Source organism: Hippoglossus hippoglossus, chromosome 6 (assembly GCF_009819705.1).
Source record: "Hippoglossus hippoglossus isolate fHipHip1 chromosome 6, fHipHip1.pri, whole genome shotgun sequence".
Lineage (NCBI taxonomy): Eukaryota > Metazoa > Chordata > Actinopteri > Pleuronectiformes > Pleuronectidae > Hippoglossus > Hippoglossus hippoglossus.
Genome location: NC_047156.1, coordinates 23636429 through 23663234, shown reverse-complemented (window position 1 = coordinate 23663234; position 26806 = coordinate 23636429). Strand labels below are relative to the sequence as shown.

General features: G+C 40.4%; 1 protein-coding gene across 4 annotated transcripts; it reads left to right on the top strand.

Annotated features, from left to right (window-relative positions):
• The first annotated feature begins 2386 nt into the window (after window positions 1–2386).
• On the top strand, window positions 2387–26806 carry wasla (WASP like actin nucleation promoting factor a). 4 transcript variants are annotated; one of them, XM_034588317.1, is made up of 11 exons: window positions 2387–2843; window positions 6523–6657; window positions 8619–8705; window positions 10538–10634; window positions 11668–11691; window positions 16764–16965; window positions 18815–18857; window positions 21681–21834; window positions 23902–24536; window positions 24815–24923; window positions 25623–26806. In XM_034588317.1, the coding sequence occupies exons 1-11, from the start codon at window positions 2739–2741 to the stop codon at window positions 25682–25684; spliced, it is 1653 nt and encodes a 550-aa protein (XP_034444208.1). In that variant the 5' UTR covers window positions 2387–2738; the 3' UTR covers window positions 25685–26806. The 4 variants fall into 4 exon arrangements, with proteins under 4 accessions (XP_034444208.1, XP_034444210.1, XP_034444207.1 ...); XM_034588316.1 differs by lacking the exon at window positions 2387–2843 and adding an exon at window positions 2854–3177; XM_034588319.1 differs by lacking the exon at window positions 11668–11691 and having other exon boundaries at window positions 2388–2843.

The following is a 26806-nucleotide window of genomic DNA, read 5'->3' as shown; positions in this document are numbered from 1 at the left end:
TAGTCAGATAATCCTTAAATTTCCAGATTCCATTCCTGACCTGTAGAGGAAGAAACCTTTATGAGATAATCTGTGTTGATGATCACCTTCAAGACAAACTTTTGGATTCCGACCTGGAAAGGCTCAGGTGCAGTTTGTTAAATCCAACATCTTTAGCTTGTGGCTGTAATGAACACTGCATGTTCTAGAAACATTAGAAGGATGTCAGTCTTGAAATACGAGTTGTCTTATATTTGTGAATGGTACTTTAACTCCTCCTGTTTGGCCTCTGCTCAGTGTTTCATACAGTAGATTGAAGAAGCAGCTGGTCTGCAGATTAGAATTAGTTGTTAATGCCGCTGACGGGCTTTAACACTGCAGCAGGCGGGCGAGACCTGCGGGATGCCCACCTCCACTGACGTCTGTCCATCTGCCACCACTACCATCACAACCTTCGCTCTCATTTTATTTGCTTTGATTTAAGACCAAATAAGTTCATTGAAGTTTGTTATGACAGAGCAGCAGCTATGTGTTTCTTTAATGTAGAGATGTCTGCATGTCTTGCTAGTTCCATGCTGGGATGGTGGTGATGGAGTAAACAGATGAGATTTAGGGAGAGGTGGGTCGTGTCAATTGATCAGGAGGACCAGAAGGGTCTCTGGGCTTGGTTTGGACCAAACGGATGGGTACATTGACAGACTGAAAACATCACAGTTATTCACAAATTACCAGTTGCAGCAAAATCAAAGAGAGGCTGATGGTGTATGCCGCTTGTGTACCACCAGCACATAGCGTTCTCTAAGATCAGGTACCGCTTGAAAGTGGTTGGCCACTGTCAGACCCTAACCCTAACCCAACACCACCTGATGTATATGCAAATTTGATTCCAGTGTTCTTGTTCTATGATTAGACAGTGAGAGTTGTTATCCTCTCTCTTGCAAGGACATCCTGCAAAAACTTTATAAAAACCAGCAAACATCAAAACAAGAAAGATTACATTTAATGTTGAAAGGATAAAGGGTGTGGAAATGGACAAGAAATGCATAAACATACATGACAAGGAAAGGGAGCTTGGGGTTTATCTTTATATTAATGGATCACATGAGTTTTTGTTTGTGAAAAGTGTCATTCATAATGATGAACCAAGAAAAAGAAACCACCAGACTTTGCATTTGCCTTCCGCGCTATGGACCTTAAGAGCAGCTCATTGTGTTTCTGGCTATAGCATTTTAAATTCTCAATATGATAACAATGTTGTTTTAGTTAGTCAGAGACTATCTGGTGTAGAAGCTAATAAATTAGATCATTTTCTCGGCAACAGTTGGAAACCAAACCACAACTTAAAGGATGAATTTTGCACCTCCATTCAATTGTTTTCCTTGAAGGCCTTTACAAAAACACTGTTTAGGGAGTAGGTGACTTCTTGACGACAGAGGTGGTCAACCTACACTCCATTGTTACCCTTTTAGCCTATACCCTATACAATGACCCCAAAGAGCAATTAAACATGTTCATCTGTAGTATCAGGATAATCAGTAATAAGGAGTTGATTAGAAACAAAAGTTAAAAAAGTTATAGTTCAGGCCTATTTTTTCAACTTGCTGTAATTTCTGTACAACAATGTCCCGACCTGACTTATTCGTGTCAAATATGCAAGATTGTGGTAAAGAAGTGTACAATTTAAATAATCAGTAATTGTTTAATGCTTCTAATACTGAGTATTTGAGAAAAAAAAATGAACTTTTAGTTCGAGGGTTTCTGCAGGGCCCTGCCTCTGTTGTGGCAATGGGTACTTAGTTCCACTATTTTCCTCAGCACCACGTCCTTGTCTGTACAAGTCACAGTAAATCATGGGAATTATAATCATGTTTTTGTTTTTACTTAAATGTATTTTTACTACAATGGAACTATTATGCATAATTATCATTGTTGTTTTATATTAAGTATGTGCTTTCTGTCTGGATAAATGGAGAATTATTATTATTTCTTATTTCATCAGATATCAGAATTTTAAATTTTTTCCCTTAACAAAAGCCATCATATATACAGAATATTTTATTCCAATACTATCATATTTCATATACTACTATGAATATAAATATTCAGTTTTTAATAAATTATTTATCAACGTTTCCACGGCCACCATCTGGCCCCTCCCTTTCTACGTCACTCCTCCCTTTCCCTCCGCAGAGCTGCATTCCTGCTGCCACATCGGACCGAACCATTTTGTGTTAGCAACGACATATTAGCCTCGTAGCGAACCATAACATTCATCATACACGCATTTAACGTGAAAACAAGCTAAACTGGTTTGTTTCTGTCTGTCCGTTCACCAGCTTCGTAACATTATCCACATTACAGGGAGTGACTGTAGTTTGTCCAAAGCAACACCCCCCTCTCCTCTCGTTTTAAATTGGTCTGCTCCGTCTTGCTGCCATGTTGGATGTACGCATCGCCGCTGCAGCTGCAAGACTTTCCGTGTGACAGTTGAGCATTTATCCTCCTGCAGACTCTGACCGGGCCATTGCTTTTTTTATATTGACACCGTGAGGAGGGGTTCTTTCTCGAGCAGGACAGAGCCGAGGGAAACGCTCCGCATCCTCCTCCGCCCTGCAGCCCGGAGTCGGACCCAGCGGAGATGATCCGGTTGCAGGCCACAGCAACCGGAGCCCGCATGGATCTTCTGTAATCAGTAGTTTGCTGAACCCGTCCGGGGAGAACCGCATCGTTTCGGGGTTAGCTACACGAATTCCCGAGCCATGAACAGCCACCCGCCGCCTCGCAGGGTCGCAAACATCGGCTCCATCCTCCTGACCCCGCAGGAGAACGAGTGCCTGTTCGGCTACCTGGGCAGGAAATGCGCCGTAAGTTCCCCCCTGTTAATCACCTGCAGGGTCCCAGAGGAGCAGCAATGTCCACCCAGAGCAGACAGAACCATGTCCGTCCTGTGCTGTCTCTTCACGGTCACCACCCCCCCTGGGTCTATGTGAGGCAGCAGAAACATGTGTTGACCCCGGACCTACAGTGGACCCTGGGACCCTGCAGAGTCCCTGACGTTTTGACTGTCTCATGTGTTTTAATAGTTGTCAATATATTGAATCAACGTTTGTATTTGGTTTGTTCATCAGCCTCTTCTGTATAACTCCACGATACAGGTCCTGTCCGATGAAAACACTGTGTGAGCTTCAACTACATCAAGTCTGAACTTGTAAGCACATGAGTAAATGTGAACTGCAGGTTGTAACTTCAGAGACTAAGAGAAAAGCATTGATGACATCAACTCTAGTAGTTATAAGTTCATATTTGATTCATTCATTTTTATTTAGTTTTTCATAATTAAACAAAAAAATAACAACTCCGAAAAAAACACAAATAAATGGAACATATAAGTAGAAAATATAAAAATAAAATAAAAAATTACAACATTCATTAAAGCCAAGTCACATTAGTAACACAAGTTCTTTGTATTTGGCAATTTTGAACATTTCTAGAACACAACATGCAAATTTTTTGACCACACAACAAAGTTTCATTCTGAGCTAAAAGGATTTTTTAATAATGTGATTATTTTATCAACAGAACTTTCATTGTCACTGCCACGAAAATGTAAATTTAACTGGCTCCTGATTGAAACTTGGACTGTTGGCCAGACAACATGCACTGTGTAAATATGTTAACTTGGCATTATGTTGATGAGATTCAATTCTATTTTAACAATATATTTTTTTCAGCCCTCGTAGCAAATGATATATTTTGTTCGGAATTCTACCACACTGTGACCATGTGGTCATATTTAGATAATTTATTTAAGATGTAATAGTAACTTCTCTCAGTTAACTCTGAAAAACTTTTAAAAAATAAACAAATAATTCCCTGGGGTTACATTTCTGCCATCTAGTGACTCATGTCTTATCCGTAGTTTGCACACTTCTCATCAAACAACAGCAGGGGGCATTGTCGTCATTGATAATTTTTGGAACGCAAAATATTTCTTCCCAGATGAGTTCAGGAAGCAGGTGGATTTTCCAGTTCAGTCGTTGTTTCTGTGTTATCGCCCCCTCTGTAAGAAGCCATAATGTCACAAACATGCAGCTGCTATTCGCTAATGCTTCTTACGGTGGCAACTTTGAAATACTTTTACCTTTCTGATGCATGCTGGATGTGAACAAGTAAGCAAGCATGGAGGAAAACAATTTAGAGAATCCACAATACCACTGTTGATGTGGTTACAGTCCTAAATGACTGAAAAATTAAAAGATTAATTGCAACAACAATTTAAAGATTGATACTGAAAATAACCCGTAGCCTTAGCTGTATGAGTCCAAACTGATGTCCACGACCGATAACAAGATGGACGACAAGATGTTTATTGTTTCCAGCCCTGTGAAGCTGCTTGCATCTTTTTTGTTCAAATTTTAAACCTGTGTAGAAAAAGTTAAATTAGTTTGAAATAACATGCACCTGATCCAGCCCTAACTATAAGCTAGAGATGGTGTCTACCTCCCGATCCCAGAGTGGGAGCTGGTTCCACAGGAGAGGAGCCTGGTAGCTGAAGGCAGCTGAAGGCTCCCATTCTACTCTTACAGATTCTAGGAACCGTAAGAGAGCCTGTTTTTCGGGAGCGAAGTGATGTATTGGGACTATATCGTGTTATGAGCTCTTTGATATATGAAGGGGCTTGATTATTTAGGGCTTTGTATATGAGGAGCAGGATCTTGAATTATATTCTGAATTTTACAGGGAGCCAATGCAGAGAAGCTAAGACAGGAGTAATATGATCTCTCCTTGTTCCTGTGATCACTCGTGCTGCAGCATTTTGGACCAGCTGGAGGCTTTTCACAGACTTACGGGGACATCTTGATAGTAAAGAATTACAGTAATCCAGTCTAGAGTTAACAAATGAATGGACTAGTTTCTAAGCATCCTTCTGAGACAGGATGTTTCAAATTTTTATAATATTCCTCCGGTGGAAGAAATCTTGCCTACAGACTTGTTTTATTTGTGGGTCAAATGACATGTCCTGGTCAAACATAACTCCAAGGTTACTCACAGTAGAGCTGGGGGCCAAACTAATACCAACCAAGGTGACTATCTGGTCATAAAGTGAAAAGTATCGGTCCAAGGACAAAACCTTGTGGAACTCCATGACTAACTTTTGTGTGCATGGAGTCATTGTTAACATTAACAAATTGGAATCTATCTGATACAACTTAAACCAGCCTAGTGCCATTCCTTAATCTTTAAAGGATTTTAGAAATGAAGGGAATGTTTGATATGGGTCTCTAATTAGCTAAAACATCTGGGTCAAGAGTGGGCTTTTTAAGAGGTTTAATTACCGCTACGTTGCCAAGCCTGTGGCACATGGCCAGTTAACAAAGACATGTTAATCTGATTTAATATGGAACTGTCAATAAGGGGGAACACTTCCTTTAAAAATTCTAGTTGGGAAAGAGTCTAATAGACAAGTTGTGGTTTAAAGGAAGAGACTGAAGTCAGTTCAGAAAGATCAGTTGAAGAAAAGTGGTCTAACTATAAATCTGGTGCTACAGGTGGTTCTATGGTTTCTGGACTAGACAATATGTCTGTGCAATTCATGGGGAGGAAGTGGTGGATTTATTTCCTGGATGGTTATAATTTTGTTTGTAAAGAAGCTCATGCACATTGCTTCTCAGAGTTAAAGGAATATACTGTCAGCCTGGCTACAGTGCTGAAGAGGAACTTGGGGTTGTTCTTACTTTCTTCTATGAATAATGGAAGGTTCTGGCATCTCAGAGTGCTTGTTATTTATCAGGCTATCTTTCCAGGTTAGGCAAAAATCATCTTGGTTGGTGGAAGGCCACTTCCTCTCCAGTTTCTGTGATGTCTATTTTGAAACATGCGTTTGAGAATAACACCATGGAGCTAATCTCCTCTGATTTACTTTCTTCTTTTTTAGCGAGTGTGTCAATTGTTGTATTCAATATTATGACAAAATACATTTTATAACTTTTATTACATTCCTTTTAAGTCTTCAATACACATTTTATTAAATGAGTCTGGACAGAAGGGGATGTAAACTGCAACTTGATTGGTCAACAGAAACATACAACTGCAAGGTTGTTATTCTAGATTTTTCTAGAATTCAAGTAAAGAGTTAATCCATGTTATTCTGCACATTTAAGATCCACTTTGATGGGAAAAGAGGTGACCCTGATCCACATTTAAGATATTTACACATGGGACGTGGTTATCTGTACTGCTCTTGTTAGCAGGTGTATGCTATCTCTAGCCCTTATCACTTTTGAAAGGTTTTGAATCATGTCCATTTCTTCCTATAGTTGATGGCTGCTCTATCACATATGTGGAGTTTGGAGGCTTTTAACCAGGAACTAGATGAGTCTGTAAAATCCGGACACAATGAAGGGAGATTACAGCCCAGCAATTAAAATTCTCCTGACTGAACAACTTCACTGCTTTTATTGATTGTTGAAACAGTATTCATTTCTTAAAGACCCATACTGATTGGATAATGACTGTCCTGTCCTCTGACCTATGTCTGTTCAGACTCTGTGTTCGGCGGTGGTCCAGGTGTACGTGGCAGAGCGCAATGCCAGCTGGGGGAAGAGATGCTGCGGAGTGGCCTGTCTCATCAAAGACAACCCACAGAGATCCTACTTCATCAGAGTGTTTGACATCAAAGTGAGTGAGACCAGTCTGTAAAGGAAAAAACAATAAACTCGGTACCAGAGGATAGTTAAATCTAACATCTTAAAGGAACAGTCTGAAGCGTGATACCACTGTTGTGTCTGTGTGTATACAAATATGAGATTGATATCACGTGTGTCTTCTAACACTAAGCACTTGAGCATTTTCCCGAAATGTGGGACTTTTTTTTCTCAAACTTTTCCATTAGGGCTGCAACAACTAATCAATTAAATAGATCAAAAATCAATTATAAAAATAGTTGGCAACTAATTTTATAATCTGATAATCGGTCTATTATAAAACACTGTGGCAACGTCTCCTGAGGTGGGGGCAGTAAACATGCCCATGCTGTGCCTTGTAGCTCACGTGTCGAATGAGGCAAACACCACTAACAATTCAGCTTACGACCCAAGTTGCCAAAAGCCTTTACATTAAAGCCTTTAAAGAAGGCCCCTAAAGAGAAAACATGTTTGAGCCATTCTTCTGCTTCTTCTCTCTGGTTTTCTGGTAGATCGTAAACAAATTTAAGGTGCATACTGTAATGATGTGTGATGTGAACAATGTTTCACAGCGGCCATGTTCTGAAGCACAAAAACAACCTGCTGGAAGATGTTGCATTGACAGGTTTTGTGTAAAACAGACATGATAACAGCCCAGTGCAGCTTGTCTGATTTGAAACAAAAGACTGCTGAGACTTACAGAGACTGTGCCGTGAGACGGACACACCTCCGGTCACACAGAGGCACATTCAGGAGGCCTGGCAGTTTTAACGTTTGGTAACCAGGTTCGTTTATTCAGAAATAACGCTTAATGTATCAACATTATTTTGAGTAGTTGAACTTTTATTGTGACTTGTTAGAATTTCTGCAAGATATATATATAACAGTTAAAAGAGTCTCTTTAATTCTGTTTTTACTCAAAATGTCATTATCTGTGATTACACTTTGACTAGTTAGATTCAAACAACCTTTGCCATTCATGTTTGTGGGATTTATTATTATATATGTCCACAATTTAATTATTACTATCTTTAATTCCAGTTGCAGATATCCACAACTGCATTCTGACGAGTCACAATTCAAGTTCATTATATCTAAGACACCATTCTGAGTAGTTCAAACTTAATTTAAGGCATCTTGAATTGAGGCACATTAACAAATATCTTGAATTTTAATTAGGACTAGTCAGAATTAAGAAGCTAGATATCGGAAACTGGAATTATAGTCATAATTAAGTTGCACATATCTGTAATACATATAGAAAGAGCATTGTAAAAGAAGACAAGGAAGTTGACTTTTGAAAACTTAAAGAAAGGTTAAAATGTAGCTTGTCTTTGTATCTGATTAATAATCAATTAATCGTCAGTTAATCGATTATCAAAATAGTTGTCAGTTGCAGCCTTAATTTCCATTCAAGCTTTGCATGTTGTGGGTTTTAGCCAGACTGCACCCATACACTATAGTGAATCACTGAAGAGATTAATACGATGCTGTAATAGAGATGCAACCACAATGGATCAGATTGACTTGCTACGTTTACTGTCTGATGTTTATACAGGCCCTGGATCTGTCTGGATATTACAGTGTATGAGGACAAAATATACAACTGCTTTCAAGTTCTTTTATTAAAATTAAAGACAACATAATGTCAGTTCTGTATAGATTTATTTCTGTTAATGAGTTATGTCTTCTGAAAAGCAAATCAACTAGACTAACCAAAAAATAAAACATGGATGTTGTGAAAAGGAGGATTATGTGAATTTGGTTATGAATTAACTGAGATCCACAGCTGTCAGGGAAGGAAGGAACTGAATCCAAAAACTGATGGTTCACTTTTTAAATGAACAGCTGAGTGAAGGGGATTTCTGTTCACTGGATAATTATCTTAGTCAAAGGTTTAGTTCTTTTTAAGAAGAAACTACTGATATTTCTTTTTCCATCTTGTGTTTTTTGCAGGAAGGGAAAACCATGTTCGAACAAGAATTGTACCACAGCTTCTCCATCAGCAGCTCCAGATCCTACTTCATCTCGTTTGCAGGAGACGTATGTGTGCAACTCTTTTAACAATCTCCTCAAAACCAAAATTCCCACCGCAGCTGGTCTCACCGATCGGTTTCTTCTCCATTTAATCAAGTGTTATAATCACCAAAAGTGTTTACACAGTCTAATCTTCAAAAAAACATTTCCGCTGCCACAGACACTAATGCGAAGCATCCGCAGCATTCAGGATGTGTCTGCCCTTTAAACAAGCTGCTGCTGTTGATTTTCAGAAAGTTAAACGATCAGTCTTTATTTATAGAGGTGCACAAATCGCTGAACCAGTGGCTTGTAATGAAAACATCCACTTTTGCTGTGGGCAGCATTTCATTTGCATTCAATTAATTTATGGTGTGACTGTAGGACTGCAACAACTAATCGATTTATAAAAATTGTTGGCAACTAATTTAGTAATCGATTAGTTGGGTCTGTTAGAATACACGGCACACACTGTGGCAGCGTCTTCTGAGGTGTGGGCAGTAAACCAGCCAATCCTGTGCCTTGTTCAGCTCACATCTCCTCTCAGGAATAAACATTTGAAAAATGGAAGAGACAAGCACCTCAGATACATCAGTGACAAGTCGTCAAAAGTGTGAGAACTTGCATTAAATCCTTCAGAGACCGTTAGCTACAAACTGTGTTAAGGTGATTTGACATGGAACAGCAGCAAAACATCACTGTGTTATGAACCTTAAGAGAAAACATGTTGGAGCTCTGCTTCCTCCTCCTCGTCTTCTCCAGGTTTACTGGAGGATCATAAACGGCTTTAAGTTTCATACCGCAAGTTTTCTTTGAGGTTTAAACGTAAAATGTTCACACACTTTAAATTAATAATTGATTAATCACAAAAATTATCAACAGATTAATCGATTATCAAATATAATCTTTATTTTCAGCCCTATGTGACTCATGTCTCAACCATATTTTTTTATTTTTCAAAGTTGTGTTGATCAAAAACCTTTAAGTGAATCAACAGTATGAGTGACAGCAGACGGTGTCCGATGATAATTGAAATTATTCAAACTAACATTTATTAGTGTTTTTATTTAGAGTAATTTTTTAAATGCAAAGTCATCCGTCCTTATTTCTGATAAATATTTTTTTATTTAACCCATTAAGACCAAATGAGCCAAATAAAAACTCATTCTAAAACCAAGCGTTGTTTGAAGACAATACCTTGAAACCCGAGGCTCTTCTGAAGAGCTGACAGCATAGTAGATGTTTAGAAGAACTTTAAATTCTCAGCCTCTGAAGCAGAGCTAGACATTAAATAAATACAAAAATGGATGGCTTAAACATTTGGCTTTTTTTGTAAATCGTTGTCGTTTCCCTTAACTTTTTTAGCAGTTTTTTGAAAAACCAATGAAACCAGCAACCATGCTGAGATGTCTTAAAAATGATGACCTCGTAGAAAACAAGCATGGCACTTTTTTACTTGGAAACATAGTCCAATACATATACAAATTTCAAGTAGGATATTGGAAAATCCCAACATCCAAGTTGTCTGGAACATAGCATAAGGGCAGGGTCACACATGCAAAGGCAGGTGAATATCGCAGGTCAAACTTTACCAAAGTGAAACTCCCGAAGCCATGTTGCGGATTTGATTCGCCACAGGAAGTGAATGTTTTATTCGCCCTGTCTCGCACGGATTGGAAGTGAACAGGAGGTGAAGGTTCGGTGCACTGATACATTCACATATGTGTGGCCGTGCCCTAAAGGGAGAAGCATGAAGAGGTCACACCAAGTCTAAAAGGTCTATACATGCTGTTGCATCAGGTCTTTACAGATTAAAGAAAGGAGTCACTTTAATCATCTGTGGCTCTCCTTCCTTACAGACCTGTCAGATTGGTCTGAATTTCGCAAGCGAAGAAGAAGCCAAAAGATTCAGAGTCGCCATCAATGACCTGCTCAACCGACGGCAACGCAAAACTGGTGAGTTTCTGGGGGGTTTATGGGGGGGGGGGGGGGGGGGGGGGGGGGGGCTCTGCTTCCTCTGCTTGTGCGCCCTTTCTCATCTGAAACTGTTGAACTTGTCTCTTCCTCTTCTAACCTCTATGCCCACACCCCTCTGCTTCGCTAATGCCCAAGCTCAGGGAGATGAGAATTAGATATTCTTGATTAGAAAATGACATCAACCTAGTAACTTAAAGTTCCTGAAGTTATATTGTTTTTGTGTTTTCACACAATAAGGTTTTCCACTGCATCTCAAAAGGAGTAAATACAAGCTTAAAGGGATGGTTCCCCCAAAAATGAAAACTCAATCATTATTTACTCGCCCCATGCCGATGGAGGGGTGGGTGAAGTGCTTGAGTCCACAAAACACATTTGGTGTTTCAGGGGTAAAGAGTGTCGCAACCAAATCCAATAAAATTTAAGTAACTGGCAAACTCTTCTTCAAACATAACAAAACAACAGAAAAAAAACTGAAAATGTCTCCATACATGTGGTGTCATCCAAGTGTCCGTAAGCACTGAAACTCAAATTAGACAGAAACCAGGTCATTTACACCAGGTTTTTAGCCTAAATGTCCTCTGTGATTCTCCTCCGGAGCCACTTTCACGTTCGCGAGCACACACTGCATGAGCTCATGCCTCCATGCTCTCGCCCAAGGGGCACTTGACGACATCAGTGAGAACTCGCTTTTGTCAGACTGAACTTTGCTTTCAACCCTTTGGCTTTTCTTCTGGACTTCCTGAACTGTCCTTCTGATTGTGTTGTCCACGTCGTCCAACACATGAGACGGTATTTTCTCTCTCTGACAACTTCTACACCTTTTGAGGGTCATGTCTTCTCTCGGCCCGCCACAGCATTGTACTAACTTAACCTAAACACACTTCCTCACTCTTGAAGAGCTCACCTTCATCTTTCGCCTCTTAAAAAATCCAAATATCTTTCATTTCTATTAGGTAAGACAAATCTTGTCGATGTTGTTCTGTAAACATAACTGTTAATTTCTCTTTTGCAGAGAAAAGAGGTGACCCTAAAAATGGTACGTTGAACTCTTGATGATGCAGATTCAGTTTTACTTACTATTTGGTTGTAAGAGCTCAGTGGCATACTTAAATTTTATTTATTTATCTTGAAATCATGTCATTATATCAATATTTGTTTTTGTAACTTTCTTTTATATTGCTCATCAAATCACAAAGTGTCCACTAACATTAACACAAGATTCACTCAACCATGCCAAAAAGCAAGAAGTACAATAGGACAAATTGTAAATTAAGAAAAATCAAAGACTTATCACATAAAAAAACAAGGAAATAAAAAGCAAACTAGGAGAAAAGGCGAAAAACACAACTACTGGATCTGTGAACAAATGAGAGTTTAGCCAATAGTTTCTTGGTTTAATTGGTTTTTAATCCCTTTAACTGCTATATTTACAAAACCAGCACACCCATGGGCCAATTACAAAGATCCTACAGTCGACTTAATAATACTGCATATACCTCAAGTTCACTCATACCCTGTGTTTTCACAGCTAAAACTTCATCCACAATTTATTTTATTCCTTTTTCATAAACACAAAGGCATTTTGGTCACTATGACCTGGATTAACAAACATGAGTTTGAGTGTGATCTGCAGTTCTCGGGTCTGTTTGGTAATGTATTGTGTTGGCGTTCAGTGACTATAATGTATTCATGTCCCTACATATGTATATGTGCCCATCGACAGCACACAGTGGTTTCACAGAGCAGCTCACTGAGTTGAATCAGGGCCCTTGATTAAAACCGTGTTCATGCATGTCCTACGATAATGGATGTTATTCACGTGACTGAATGACAAATGCCAGGAGAAGGGAGATTTGAGTTGTGGTGTTTCCTTACACACGACAGTGTGACTCACACTGACAGAGTGGAGTCCTCTGCAGGTTAATCTGATCAGCAGGAAGTCCATCTGTGCCATATGTAGACCACATGGTCTCTGTTGTTCTCTTTAAACCCTGTTGTGATGCACATTAGGTCTAATCTGTAATCCCCACAGTCACCACTCCTCAACAGGTTGTTTTCTTTTATACATTTTATTATTCTTCAGGAGTTGTCACATTGGTATATTGGCTAAGTCATCTGACAAAATAAACAGATAAAAAGGAATGGCAACAGGTCTATTGTGCGATCAGCTATATTGATATTTGAGCTGTGTTTACACCAAGATAGCATGATTCTATAAACTGAAAATTGCATGCTTTGCATTTTAATACTTAGTTACTTGGTGGTCTGCAACATGTTTTGATCAGTGGGACCCAATAGTGAAACTCCAGAACCTTGGAAAGCCGCGTTCCTGTTCACAGCATCATGTCAACGTGCAATGAGTCGCACAACATGGAAGCAAATGAAAGAGCGGAAAATCTTTAAAAAAAAAAGATAATGCATCCAGTTGAAGAAAAATCAAATCCCTCTGCTGAGTCCCTCTGTACATACATGACTTGCATAGTACACTGCTGGTGTGTGGTGTCCCTAATATCCAGTACTGCTACACTCAACCATCTATCAAGTTACAGTATTGTGATTGCCACCACACTTAATATTAAATGTTAAATTTAGGGCTGCAGCTATCAATTATTTTAGCAATCAAGTATTCAATCGATTATTCCATCGATTATGCATCGTTGTGCAACAGTAATAGAGAGAGCGCGTCTATAGACATTCGCTGGCAGTATATGGATTAAAAGAAACTTCGAGGCAAAGAATTTGAATCAATGATTTTTAGTAATCGATTTATTCGAGTTACTTGAGGAATCGTTTCAGCCCTAGTTGCATTAAAGATCAATCACAGATGTTAGATTGGTAAGGACGATCATGTGAACTTTGCTGCAACTCAACGCCCGATAAGATGTTTTTATAATTGGTGAGCTTAATGTGAACCTGAATGAAATTGACACTTGTGAGATAACTATTATGTAAGTTGTTTTTTTTTGTTTTAAATCCTACTATTCCCAAAAACAAATTTAATATGACACCAAAAATTTGAAAAAAACAGAGGCGGCTGCACTTGCACATGTGCATACACACACCTCCATATACAAGGTGTGATTGGTCGGTTCATGGACTCTTGTTGAAGTGAATTGTTAAACCTAGCACATTTCTTTTTCTACATATTCCCTTCCAACATTTACACACTCACTTGGTTGTGAAGCATGTATACCCCTTCTTTGTAAAGGTTGAATCTCATCATTGCTCTCGTGTGTGGTGACACTGACCGACCCTTCAGAACAGGGGTCATATATGATAAACTTTATTACAGGCTCTAGACCCAATAGCAAGACATACACCATAAAGAAAACAGATACATAAACACATACAAACATACTCTTATTCATGAGTCTTAAAAGGCACCCATACCAATGTTTCCACAGATATGATTGATATCTGACCGAGCTGCACCTGGGGCTTGTGAGCATCATTATAATACAGTTTTGTGACTCATCAAGTCGAGACATAAACTTAAACATCAGGTTCCTCAAGAGAGCCTGTAAAGTGCTTAGCCCTGAGTCACAAAAGAGCTTACTAGCACTGCTACACCTGGGCTTTTTCAGCAGTATCCTCAGACAGTCATTGTATGCTACCTGAAGTTTGCGCAGGGTCTCCTTTTTGTAGCTGCCCCATAATGGGGCTGCATACATGGGGGTGCAGTAAGCACGAAACAAGCTCACTTTCACATCATCAGAACAGTAGTGGAATTTCCTGACTAACATGTTTGCTTGGACATACAACATTCGTCTCTGCCTGTACATGTCAGCATCATCTTCCATCTTGTCAGTGATGATGTGCCCAAGATATTTCGTACAGTTAGATACACAGAGGGATTGCCCTGACAGGTAAAACATTGGAAAGTGTAGCTTCTGATCTTCCTTGGTCCTACATATCAATACAACACTCTTTTTTGCATTGTACTGTATATAATATAATATTTCGTCCACTTTTGAGATGTTCAGTGGCACTCTTTACACACTGGTTTTTGATCTCCTATAACTTGTTCCTGATGATCCACATCAAATGCAAAATATTTGAGCAATGATCCCAGTGCATCAGAGCCTTAATTTAGATTCCTCCTGCAGCTGTGTCTGCGTGTCATTCCGAAGAACAGTTTACTTTCATTAATCCCTCTGACTGTTGGCAAACACCGTAGCTGTAAAGAGCTAGATTAACATATGCTGAACAGATCAGTCGACTCTTCAATCAACTCCATGGATTTGTGCCTGAGTTTGTTCTTTCATTGAAGTTTCTCTCCAGTGGCGCAGATTCTTTCTGACATTTCAGCGGTGAAACATAAGACTAACAGAGCGACACTGTTGCTACCGATCAGTTTGGGTGATGTATGTTGATGTTACGTTCTTGCCAGTTTGGATTTACAAGTCAGACACACAAAGTTTGAACATAACAAGTCCCAACTTGCTACAACAGTAGGATATGTTAAAGGGATAGTTCACCCAAAAATGTATATTCACTCATTATCTACTCACCACTATGCCGATGGAGGAGGGTGTGAAGTGTTTGAGTCCACAAAAGACTTTTGGAGTCTCAGGGCTAAACAGTGTTGCAGCCAAATCCAATACAATAGAAGTAACTGGTGACTCCTTCAGATGTAATAACACAACAGAAAAAAAACACAACATGCCTCCATACTGCTCGTGTGGTGTCTGCAAGACCCGACATTTAAATTAGACTCGAAACGGCGTCATTTACACAGTTTTAAGCCTAAAAGTCTACAACTGGAAGTAGCGATGCTAGCTGATGTAGCTATGCTAACACCCACCCCATACGTGCCCTTCTGAGGTCACGGTGGCCTCAAAAAACATGTTTTGGGCCTTTTGAATATGAAATCTCAAGACTGCTTGAAGGAATTTCTTCAACTTTTGAGCAGTTGTCACTTTAAGTGATTACGTTTCAGTGGTCAAAGGTCACAGTGACCTCATATGAGTCTGGACATTTTTTTTATCTAGAAATATGGACACTGAAACTGCACTGGTTGGCAGAGGCATAGAACTGCAGTGCGGTAATTCTAGTTTCTGACGTGCAAAAGAAACCAAAGTTCTCAAACACAAGCAGCCACCCAGGAAACCGACTATTGTCATAAATTGGTAAAATTATTGTATGAATCTGGTGTATTTCATTAATCTTAGTATAGAAACTCCTCAGTCACATATACTCCGACTTAAACACAACCATCCCATCCTGTTTCTCTGCAGTGTTGAAGCATGCCTGTGGGTCTGGTCATTGACATCTAGTATTCATGGGGGTCCAGAGATTTGGACTGGGATTAGCAATGGATTAGTGGTTATGTCAGATGCTGCTGTGGTTTGTGGAGATTACGAGGGTTTCGAGGACTGAATGGCCCTGACCAACAGTACGAGAGAGGCCTACCTGATGTTTATTTTAGAAAACATGGAACACAAAAGCTCAGAACTGACGGACAATATCACTGTTGTTGTACATCAAACATGTCGGAGTTTACACCAGCTCTTTGCCATATTGATCCCCCAGGTACCTGGGAAGTCATATTGATGGCTGTGCAGCATTTCGAACAGAATTAATTCAGTCTTTGGCAATAACGGGGTTGCAAGCTCACAAAGGTAACTCTTACACGCAAAGACCTGCAGCTCATCAAAGCAGGAGTTCCAAAGCGTTCATCCCCTGAATCCCGACAACAGTGCCAGACACTTGCAATTGTGACCTGTGCTGCTGTAAATTGACCCGCTGCATCGTGGGTACAAAGAAAATCCGAAGTCTGATGACATTTCTATTTGCATGGTTTTATTTTACATTTACTAATATTTATCATCCTCTGTAATATTTATGGATAACATTTGTTCTTTGTAATTGTTTTTAAATTAAATTACTGGAAATCATCTCGTGAGTCATATCCCCCAGCTTGGGAAGCACTGGCCCAGAAGATGCAGTATTCCTCATTTGAATTATCTTTCCTGAAAAACAGGCCTTTGGATGTATACGGACATCAGGACATTTCTTGCCAATCTGCTAATTAGAGTTTATTATCTTTGGTGTTCAATTGGAGGTATTGTCAAAAACTGCTACTAGTGAACGTCTCTCCCTGCGCAGGTCTAGCTCTGCCCATGGCCACGGTGGACATCAAGAACCCGGAGATCAACAATGTGAGATTCCTCAATTCCCACAGCCACCAGCAGCCGTACCACCTCAACAACATACTGAGCCACAGCGGCCTTACCCGCAAGGACAAGAAGACCAAAAGCAAGAAGAAGAAACTGACCAAGGCCGACATCGGCACACCCAGCAACTTCCAGTGAGTCACATGTTCAACATCACAGAGAATGTGATACAATTTCTAATAGGAATCTGACAATATACTCAGTTTCTTCAAATCATCAATTACAAATATATGAGGGGATCAGCAGTAGGGCCAGAGCTCACAGTACTCTGAGTAATCCTAGAGAAACATGATTGAATAATTAAAAAGTATCTAGACTGTAAAAAAAGATATGAAATACCGTATGCTCAAGTATGTAGGTATGTATGGAATTTTCAATCAATGCACTTTTTTAAAAACTCATTGACTGATAAATCACAAATCTGCAGCAAGTACTAAGTCTCTTCAAGTTTATTATTATACAAATAAAATAGTGAGTTTTCATAGTGATAGACTGACCGACAGATGAAACCAATTGCTGCCGATAATATAGGAAATGAAAGGGCTTTGTAAAGTCGGGGGTTGGGCCAAAACAAACGACTACTTAATCTATTAAGTAAGTTATGTCTGTAGAAAAAAAATGTCCATAGTAGCATCTGTCTTGTTTCAAAACCCAGATTTGCAGTGATATGAAGTAAAGAATAAGAAAGACTCCTTTGATTCGTGAAGCTGGAACAGGCCAATGCTGGTCAGTTATCATTTGCACAGGTTGCAGGTTAATTTTCTGTCCTTTTACTAATCAGTTAGGCAATTAATCGTTTTCAGTCAGGAAAACAAAAAATTTCACTATTCACACTTAGCATGTGTATTCTTAAGGGACCTAGGAAGTGCAGTGTTGAATTTGGTGTGATTTGGACAATATTGTTCAATATTAATAAACTTTGAGTAAACAGGCAACCAGCTCTCTAGCAGAGGAGGCTGGGACTCACTAACATAAGTCACATTGAAGATCACAACAACAGTGCATTCCCGAAAAAAAGATTCTCCAGTTCAAATTTCTGCGTACTGAGTCTACCTTCACCAAACTTTGAATTAACAGCTCTTTGTAAAGTAGCGGTGATGCCTCTAAATGGTTCTGTGGCCTGAGTCCAGCAGCAGGTCTTTGCTCAATTACTGCAGGGGTCTGTACTACAAAGCGAGTTCATCATACCCAGGATATCTTTCTGATATCTGGTTGAACTTAACCTAACAATCGCCATCAGGTTAAGTGGTCACACAAAGCTGGTTATAAACTCTTTAAGTCAACCTAGCTTTGCTTCATCAAGATCTGAGCTCCTGCACATAAAAGGGGCGGGGTTTTTGAACTGACAGCAGAGCAGCATATTTCACAAACCAGGATCAGACTGTTATATTTGAAAAATGCGAGGAGAACAAACGCATAAAGAAAAAGAAACACAGTTACAGCTGCTAAATGCAGCAAGGACAGCTGGTGAAAGATCTCTGATTTTGTGATGCACTGACTCTGAGGACACACTGTGCTGGAAACGTTTGCAATTACTATTCAATAAAAACATCTGGTTATCCCGCCGCTAACACACCCAGTACACCAATATCAGTAACTCTCACAAGTTAAGGTTCCTCCTACTTTCCGAGTCGAAATTCCGACTTAAGGTGTTGTTCCATTTGCAACTTCCGACTGGGGGGTTGTTAATTCGGGCTCCGAGGTATAATGGAACGCGGCATATGGCCCATTTTGACAGTATCTGGTTGTGCAGTCAGACCTGACACACTCTTCTTCATGGCAGCAGTAAACATGTTGAGTCTGAAAGCGCTCAATGACCACACTGTCTTTGACTGATGAGTGAGTGTGAGTGTGTGTGTGTGGGCTCACTATTTAGCATGGGCACATGGTCGCCCACATGCACATACTAAACAATTGATGCACTTCTGTGTACTTATGCAACACTTGTGTGATCTCACCACATATCTGTCCCGTCTTTTTCAGGCACATCGGTCACGTGGGCTGGGATCCAAACACAGGTTTTGATGTGAGTAGCCCCTTTATGGACACACACTTACACATACTCATAGGAGCACAATAGTGACCTGTGTGGTGGCTGCATGATGAGATCACACAATAGGCTCTTGTTACTTCCTGCTCATATTCACAGACATCTCGCTGCTTCTCGGAAGCTGAAAGACCCAGAATGTTTCAGAGCGAACCAGGCAGGGGCCTCATTAACTCATTAGAGGGCTGCAAACTGGAGAAATGAATAATTTAAGGCTCTGCTCTTTTTAGAACCAACTCAAGAAGCCACTATTTCATGGACAATTGTGGTAGTGCATATTAAAAGCTGCATAGTCACCTTGTGGCACAAAAATCATAGTCCCTTGAAAAAAATACTATTACAGATCTCACACACACACACACACACACACACACACACACAATCCGACATACCAATTAACTTGCTAAAGCAATGTGATCTAGGTTTTCTAGCAATCAGCTCCAGTACGAGCGCAGATTTTTTTTTATGATTTTGGTGATGAATGTGATGTTAAAACCAGCATTAATGTATTTCATTTAAGAGCAGTCGTATAATTTAGTTTTGCAGCTCTAAAACATTTAAGTGTGCAGTGTCTCTTTAAGGCTTGACAAATAATTATCGTAACAAGATGGAGGCTTTTTAGAAACCTTAAGTATTTTCTCTGTGCAACAAGAGCTGCTGATGCGTGTCAATATTGAGTTTGTCCACTAATGAGCTAATGCTCGGACTGACTCGCTGAACAAGCAATAGGCTGACTGCTTCCCTCTCTCTGCCTTTAACTGCCTCATGATAAACTGAGCACACCAAACCATCTTGAACACGTCAGTCATACAGCAGAAGCTGGTCATGATGGAAAGCAGCTGGGTGGTTTGTTGCCAGTGTAGAGGCAGATGGTATTTCTACCTGTTGGCCACCAGATGTCATACTAACACTGTGACTGGCTGCTGTGTACCTACTCCTCACTTTAGAGGAAGAGGCTCGCTGCTGTTCTAAGAAATGAAAATTCTTAGAACAGAGCCAGTTAAAGAGGATCAGGAAACTGATGATTTTTTTATTTTGAAAAGGATGAACATATCAGTGGTTTCTATGAAGAGGGTTTGGTTTCTATCAGAGGGAGAGCGATGTATCAAAAAGATATTATCATGTCATTCACGGACAATTTTAACAACGGGAACGGGTGGAACTTTTTGGTTCAGATGGTCTTCATCCGAACAGAGCGGGAGCTCGCATGCTGTCTGCTAATTTTGTGTATGGACTCATCTGCTCAAAGGCGCCACACAGAATTACACGATCATGCCACCCCTTAACTTCTGTGACCGGAAATGATCATTGTCGGAAGAAGAGAATAGAGAGGACAGAGAATTGTGAGGCTTTCTTGCTATGCTGTCAAAACAATTTGTAAACTCTGTTTTTAAAAAGTTTATTATTATATTCTCAAGAGGTGCTGCTCAGAAAGTTTTGTCGTCTACAGAAGGGTTGCACGATATATTGAAAATGTATCGTCATTGGAATATCAACATGCGCGATATACGTATATCGCTGTCTCTCTCTCTCAGACTCAGCTTACGTCTCTGACTTGCTACAGTTTAAAAGTTTATTTGTTTGAAATGATGCCACGATATCAACACTGATCATCACATAATGATCAAGACTTTTCTTAATGAGTTAAATCTTTCTTCAGAGCAGCGTGCATATTCATCAGCCGTCCCTCTCGCTCTTTTCCTCTCTCTTTCTTTCTCTCTCACACACACACACACGCACACACACACACAGTGTGATCAGACATGTGTTAACACAGACCGGATTGTAACTGGAGCTATGCATGGCTCCCTGGATCCGTAGCCAGGTGGAATTTTTTTCAATAAAACCATGTTGTTGGAATGGAAATAATGCTTTTCATTTTGTCTGCATAGACCACTTACTGTATTGGGTCTATGTTAGCAGTGAAACCAAAGCAGAAACACTTTAACACTCTATACTTAAGCATTTGTTTATTTATCGCAAGTCAACATGTTATCCCATATCGCATGTTTTCTTAATATCGTGCAGCCGTAGTCTACAGTACATTTGTGATCATGAGACACAAAACATTTCTACAGCCACTGCACTGTTCTCAAAACAATCAGCAACAGATGTCCACTCTCAAAGGCCATTCGCCTCTACCTGCTCCATTTCATTAACACTGATCAAAGATACTTACATAATCCCTATTGGATGAACAAGTCATGTGGGGTTGGGACAAGAAGCGAAATAATAAAAGATGTAGCATGAACTTGGCAAAGCTGTGGCGACTACACATTCACGCACAAATGCATTTCCTCCCTCCTCACTCCCCCGCTGCCCTGCGCTCACTTTGCACGTTGATGGTGGACATCATCACTGGTCAGAGGTTATTTGGGACCCGTGCAATGCTTCAGGTTTACTTTGTGTTTGTTTGGTTCGCTCTGGAGTTTATGACACACGTATTTATACAGAGTGACACACACACACACACACACACACACACACACACACACACACACTTTTGCAGACGGAAGAGAGGTTCGGTGCCACTGCTCTGTTTTATCTATCACTTGAAGGCTACATAGCCACTGTTGTTTTTGTATGTTCATCCATTTTTATAAAGCAGTGTGTTGAAGTGGGGTTTATTGTTTTGTTTTTGATTTTTGCCGTGCTATCAAATTGGGTATCGAGAATTGTGGAAATTTCATGGTATCGGTATTGACTACAACATTTTTGGTATTGTGACATCCCTACCGTCATCGGTCCTCAGCAGTGTGCCGCTGTGTTTTTTAATGTTCTCCGTGTTTTTTAATGCTGCAGCTGAACAACCTGGACCCTGAACTGAAAAACCTGTTTGACATGTGCGGCATCTCCGAGGCTCAGCTAAAGGATCGTGAGACGTCCAAGGTCATCTACGACTTCATTGAGAAGAAGGGAGGGGTGGAGGCCGTCAAGAACGAGCTGAGGAGACAAGGTGAGAACGAATGTGTGCGCGCGCGCGCGCACACACACACACTGATGTCTTTGATGTATCAAACTGACCCGAAATGGCAGGTTCTGTTGAAGAATAAAGCCTTTCATCAGTGTCTGATGCTAGAAATAATCTTCATATCTTTTTATCACCGGGCACAATGTCAAAGCACCGATATTGTTGCAACTCCTTATGTGAAGATTTGCTGCTGTTCTATATATCATAGTGTAAACTCAACTTTTGGATACTTGGCTGCACAAAACATTTTAAAGAAAAACTGACAGATTTTTTGATCACATCTAATTTAAACTCTATCGGCTAAAAAAGTCAACTATGGAAGTAATTGTTTAGAGCTGCTTTGTGCCACTGTCTGAGTTGTCCTTTTTGATGGATGTCATTTTTTCACTCAAAAGATTTTCTTTTCCTCTGACAATGTGGAAAAACCTTTTGAAATGAACACAAGTTAGAATCAAAGATTTCACAAGTCAGTTCAAGTTAAATATTGAATATTAAAGGGATTTGAAGTTTTAACATTGAATGCTGAAGTCCTCTTTCATCCATGCAGTCAAAATGGAATCTATCAGTATGAATGTGTTTGAATCATAACTCTGCATGAATAAATCACTGGTTAATGCTTTTTAATCCAACTGTGATGCAGTCATTTACCTTAGGTCTGACAGAGCTGATGTTTTTCTTGTTTTTAGAGTTTTATGATGGTAACCACAGTGTAACCACGTAGAGGACATGACGTCTGAAACCATCAAATCAGAAGTGTATATACAGCAATATAACAAAAGATCATTCCTTTCACAGCTTTATCTGGTACAATCATTTCCTTCATGCTGCCTTTACTCATGTCTCAGACAGAAGTGTTTCATCTGCAGACCTCAAATCTGCTATCTGTCTGACTTTTTTATACTTGGTGACAGTTTCAGTCCAGAATGTATTCATGTTAACTAACCTGCACTGGTTTGAAGGCAGGAGAGAAGAGTGAATTTTGACTTTTTTTTGTGTGAAATATTTGCATGAGCAGAAGATGCACGGCTTTATACTGTACACTATTGTTATTTATTATACTGCATAGGACAAATTATTTACAAGGAAATACTGTAGTTATGCCAGAAACTTCAGAAAGGCTGTAGTTTTATTAAAAGTTAACATAAATAACTTCAGGTGGTGGGTATTGCTCTCTTACTCTCTCTCTCTGTCTCTCTCACACAAGTGACAATAGACGGTGTTTTCCGGGTGCAGCCGGGGTCATTCATAAAGTACCGATACTAATAAAATTAGGTATCGTATATTTTTAATAGCTGGGTCTCGCAGTACCTTTCTGGTATTGGTATACCGTGCATCACTACAACATTCAAAGAATTGCTTCCTTTTTGGAAATTTATCGTCAAAGTAAAAACACAATGTCCTTTTAGGGTCTGAAGAAAAACAATAACGGCAGTTAAGTGAATCATTCCAACTTGCATATAAACCACGCTTTTGGACAGTCACAAAACTTTTAATTCTATTCAAAACATTGATTATTAAACCTGGTTGAACATAGCTCACTTTCAGAAAAAAAGCTGCAACCAGTATAAGACCAAGCAAACAGCCCATTCCAAACAGATCTGTATAGAATGGGCGCTGTAACGATGACATGCGGTAAACATGACAAGCTTTACAACTTGTGGAGACAAAAATGGTGCGAGATGAAAACATCATTGTGTGTGGACACTGATGAGGAGACTGTTTCTTGAATGAATGCATGAAACAAACAGTGGGCTCTCCATCACCAAGCTTTGGTCACGTTAACACATTCATGTTTCCTCCTTTGTTGACATTTTGTGTTCACGTGTATAATCACTCCTGTACTGTGAGCAGCAGTGAGGAGAAGGTCTGCAGTGTAATGTCTCTGTTAAGAGTCTGTGTGACTGTATAGTGTCTTCACTGTAGCCTCCAGTGAAGCCTTGGAGACCGTGTGCGTAGCTGCTGAACATGTGACAGTCGCCTGTGTGATGTCATTTTGAGGTGCATTGATACAACCTGATCTCCTATCCCTTGTCCCCTACCCCACCCCTGCAGCACCCCCTCCACCCCCCTCTCGTGGCGGACCCCCTCCTCCTCCTCCACCACCCCATAACTCGGCTCCACCCCCTCCTCCACCATCCAGAGGGGGTCGGGGAGCCCCTCCTCCCCCTCCTCCGTCCAGAGCACCTGCCTCAGCTCCTCCTCCTCCTCCTCCCTCCAGACCTGGAACTCTGGGTGCCCCGCCTCCCCCACCGCCTCCCACCAGAGGAGGTCACCAGCCCCCTCCTCCTCCACACCACCATCACCACCACCACCACCACCACCAGCCTCCACCACCTCCTCCTCCATCCTTGCACTCTTCCATCGCCCCCCAAGCCCCACCCCCTCCGCCTCCCCCACTTGCCCAGCCGTCTCCGGTCGGCAGCGGTGTTGGCTCTGTCGCTGCTCCGCCTCCGCCACCTCCTCCTCCTCCGCCGCCCGGCCCTCCTCCTCCTCCAGAGCTGGATGGTGTCGGTGGAGGTGGAGACTCGCCCCATTCGCCGAGCCCAGGCGGGAAGTCAGCGCTGCTGGACCAGATCAGAGGAGGAACCCAGCTGAAGAAGGTGGACCCGAACCCCAAAGTGCCGGCCACTAATACCGGAAGAGACGCCCTGCTGGACCAGATCCGACAGGGATTCCAGCTCAAGACAGTAAGACAATCACAGTCCGATTCCCACAACAGAGTGCAAGGATCTGCTAATGGCTAATTCAGCCAACTGACACTGCACAGGGCCTCTGTGTGCATTCCATATATAAATCACTAACTCCTAGTTTGTACTGTCCATGCACGCCAACATTTTTAAACATGATCTGTTGAGAAATGTGCAAAATGCGTAAAAGTTACCTACACATGAAAATCTGTGTTATGCTCTATGTGAATCTATGTGAGTGTACCTGTTACAAACCAAATCTGTTTGTTTGTCTTCAGGTGCCGGATCATCCCGAGTCCAGCCCTCCATCGTCGGCTCCCACTGCAGGCATCGTCGGCGCGCTCATGGAGGTGATGCAGAAGAGGAGCAAAGCCATCCATTCCTCAGGTAGTTCTGCTGACGGGCTGTGTGTATCACCTGGTACACACTTGGCACGTAGCTACAGCATCCAGGGTTCCTTAGTTGCCCTTAGACCTTATCCCAAGAAACAAGGATACCTCATTCGACATTTTTGGGAAATGTGCTTATTCACTTTCTTGCAGTGTGTTGGATGATAAGATCAACACCTGATGCTCATGTCTGGGTTGTTTGTGTAAAAATTGTAAAAAACATTTCATTTGTGATAGTGTTATACACCTTGGTGTCAACCAACAGAAACCAGAGGAAGAGACTGGTCCTGAACAATTAATAGACCAGTCCTCAACCCCTTTCTAAAATGCTTTGTTGGGTTTTTATCTCTTTGGTTTTTCTCATGGTGTTTTAACACTTATGACATTGAAGCTAGCTGTAACTACTTGTTTCCAGTCTTTGTGGTAAGCTAGCTTAGCTGGCTGCTGCTCATTGCATTGTAATAACTATGCACACATGAGAGTGGTGTTGATCGAACTTTCAGCAGGAACCTAAATAAACATATTTTCCAAACTCTCGAACCACTTCCCCTTTAAGGCAGAGCTCCAATTCTCCCTTCCAGTATTTCCTGTTCAAACCTGCGGCTTCCGTCCTGCTGAGGTTATGTGAAAAGGTTTTCTATTCTCAGGATTTCAACACTTTTTCTTTTTACATTTCTTTTGTGTTTTCTTTTCCCAGACGAAGACGAGGATGACGACGAAGATGAGGACTTTGAGGACGACGAGGAGTGGGATGACTAGTGATGAATATCCAGTCCTCCAAACCCCCAAACCTATCGCTGACACTAAAATATCTTGTAGGAATCTTCCAGAATCTGACTAAAATTGTAATGTAAATGTTGTATGAATTTGCTGTATATTTATTTTTGCCTATTTGCTTTTTTTATGATCATAATAATTAATCTGTGCAATACCTCATCAGTTAAATCTGTAAGGTTCATCACGCGCCCTTGTCGTTATAGACCTTCCTCTCCCCCAGAACATCTTTCATCAGAAAGCACTTAAATCTTCATCAGCACAATGTGGGGATGCAGCCTGCTACATTTCATTATCAATAATCAACAATATAAAACACTAGCTGCTCCACTGAGGGGATCTGAGTCCTCAAAAGATCCTTGGGAAATATTTTTACGTGTTCATTTCTTCATGTTTTCCTTCCTTGTTTGAGAAACTTAAAAGGGAGACGTATGTGCGACCAAACAGGCAGGATCCTCTTTGTGTTGGATAGCGGTCAGCTTAAATGCGAGATAACACTATTTTCTTACTGTTCTTCTTTTCATATCTTCAAGTTTACTATTAAATTGTAGTTGTAGTGTAGCTGTATTATTTTTTCATGAAGACATTCGTTGACCAAAACATGGCAACTTGGTTGCCTGAAATAGATTTTTTTCAACTTTTAATTTTTTTAACGTTATTAAAGTCGTTTATTTGCACACAGTTTTGATGATAGTAGAGTTTTGCGTTTTTCGGGTGTGCGTTTGTCAAAAGATAATTTTATGTTATTTCATGCAGAATATAGTGACGGTGGACACTTTTGAAAAGCTTAAGGTTTTGCGGTAACGCAACCTTGAAATAAAAACATGACTGATGTTCAAGTCAGCACATTTCTTTGAATTAATGTCTAAACACATCAATTCTAACACACCTGTGGCATTTTGTGAAATGGTCTATGTTTTCATTCATCATTCTGTTATTCTCTGATGGAGGAAACAAACAATGCTTCGGTCAGTATTCAAGACAAATAATGAAAAAAAAACTAAATGATAAAATCTAGTCACCATCCTGCTCCGTCCTTCAGTCAACAAACTTATCATTATATGCAATGCGATTGTAAATGCCTCCGCATGGAGAAAAAAATATTTT

Bases quoted from the DNA above. Each gene is read 5' to 3' on its own strand.
- wasla (XM_034588316.1), top strand. From the start codon at position 3,049: ATGTGTTTTAATAGTTGTCAATATATTGAATCAACGTTTGTATTTGGT. The intron at 3,178-6,522 runs GTCTGAACTTGT...ATGTCTGTTCAG, and splicing joins GTGAGCTTCAACTACATCAA to ACTCTGTGTTCGGCGGTGGT. The intron at 6,658-8,618 runs GTGAGTGAGACC...TGTTTTTTGCAG, and splicing joins TCAGAGTGTTTGACATCAAA to GAAGGGAAAACCATGTTCGA.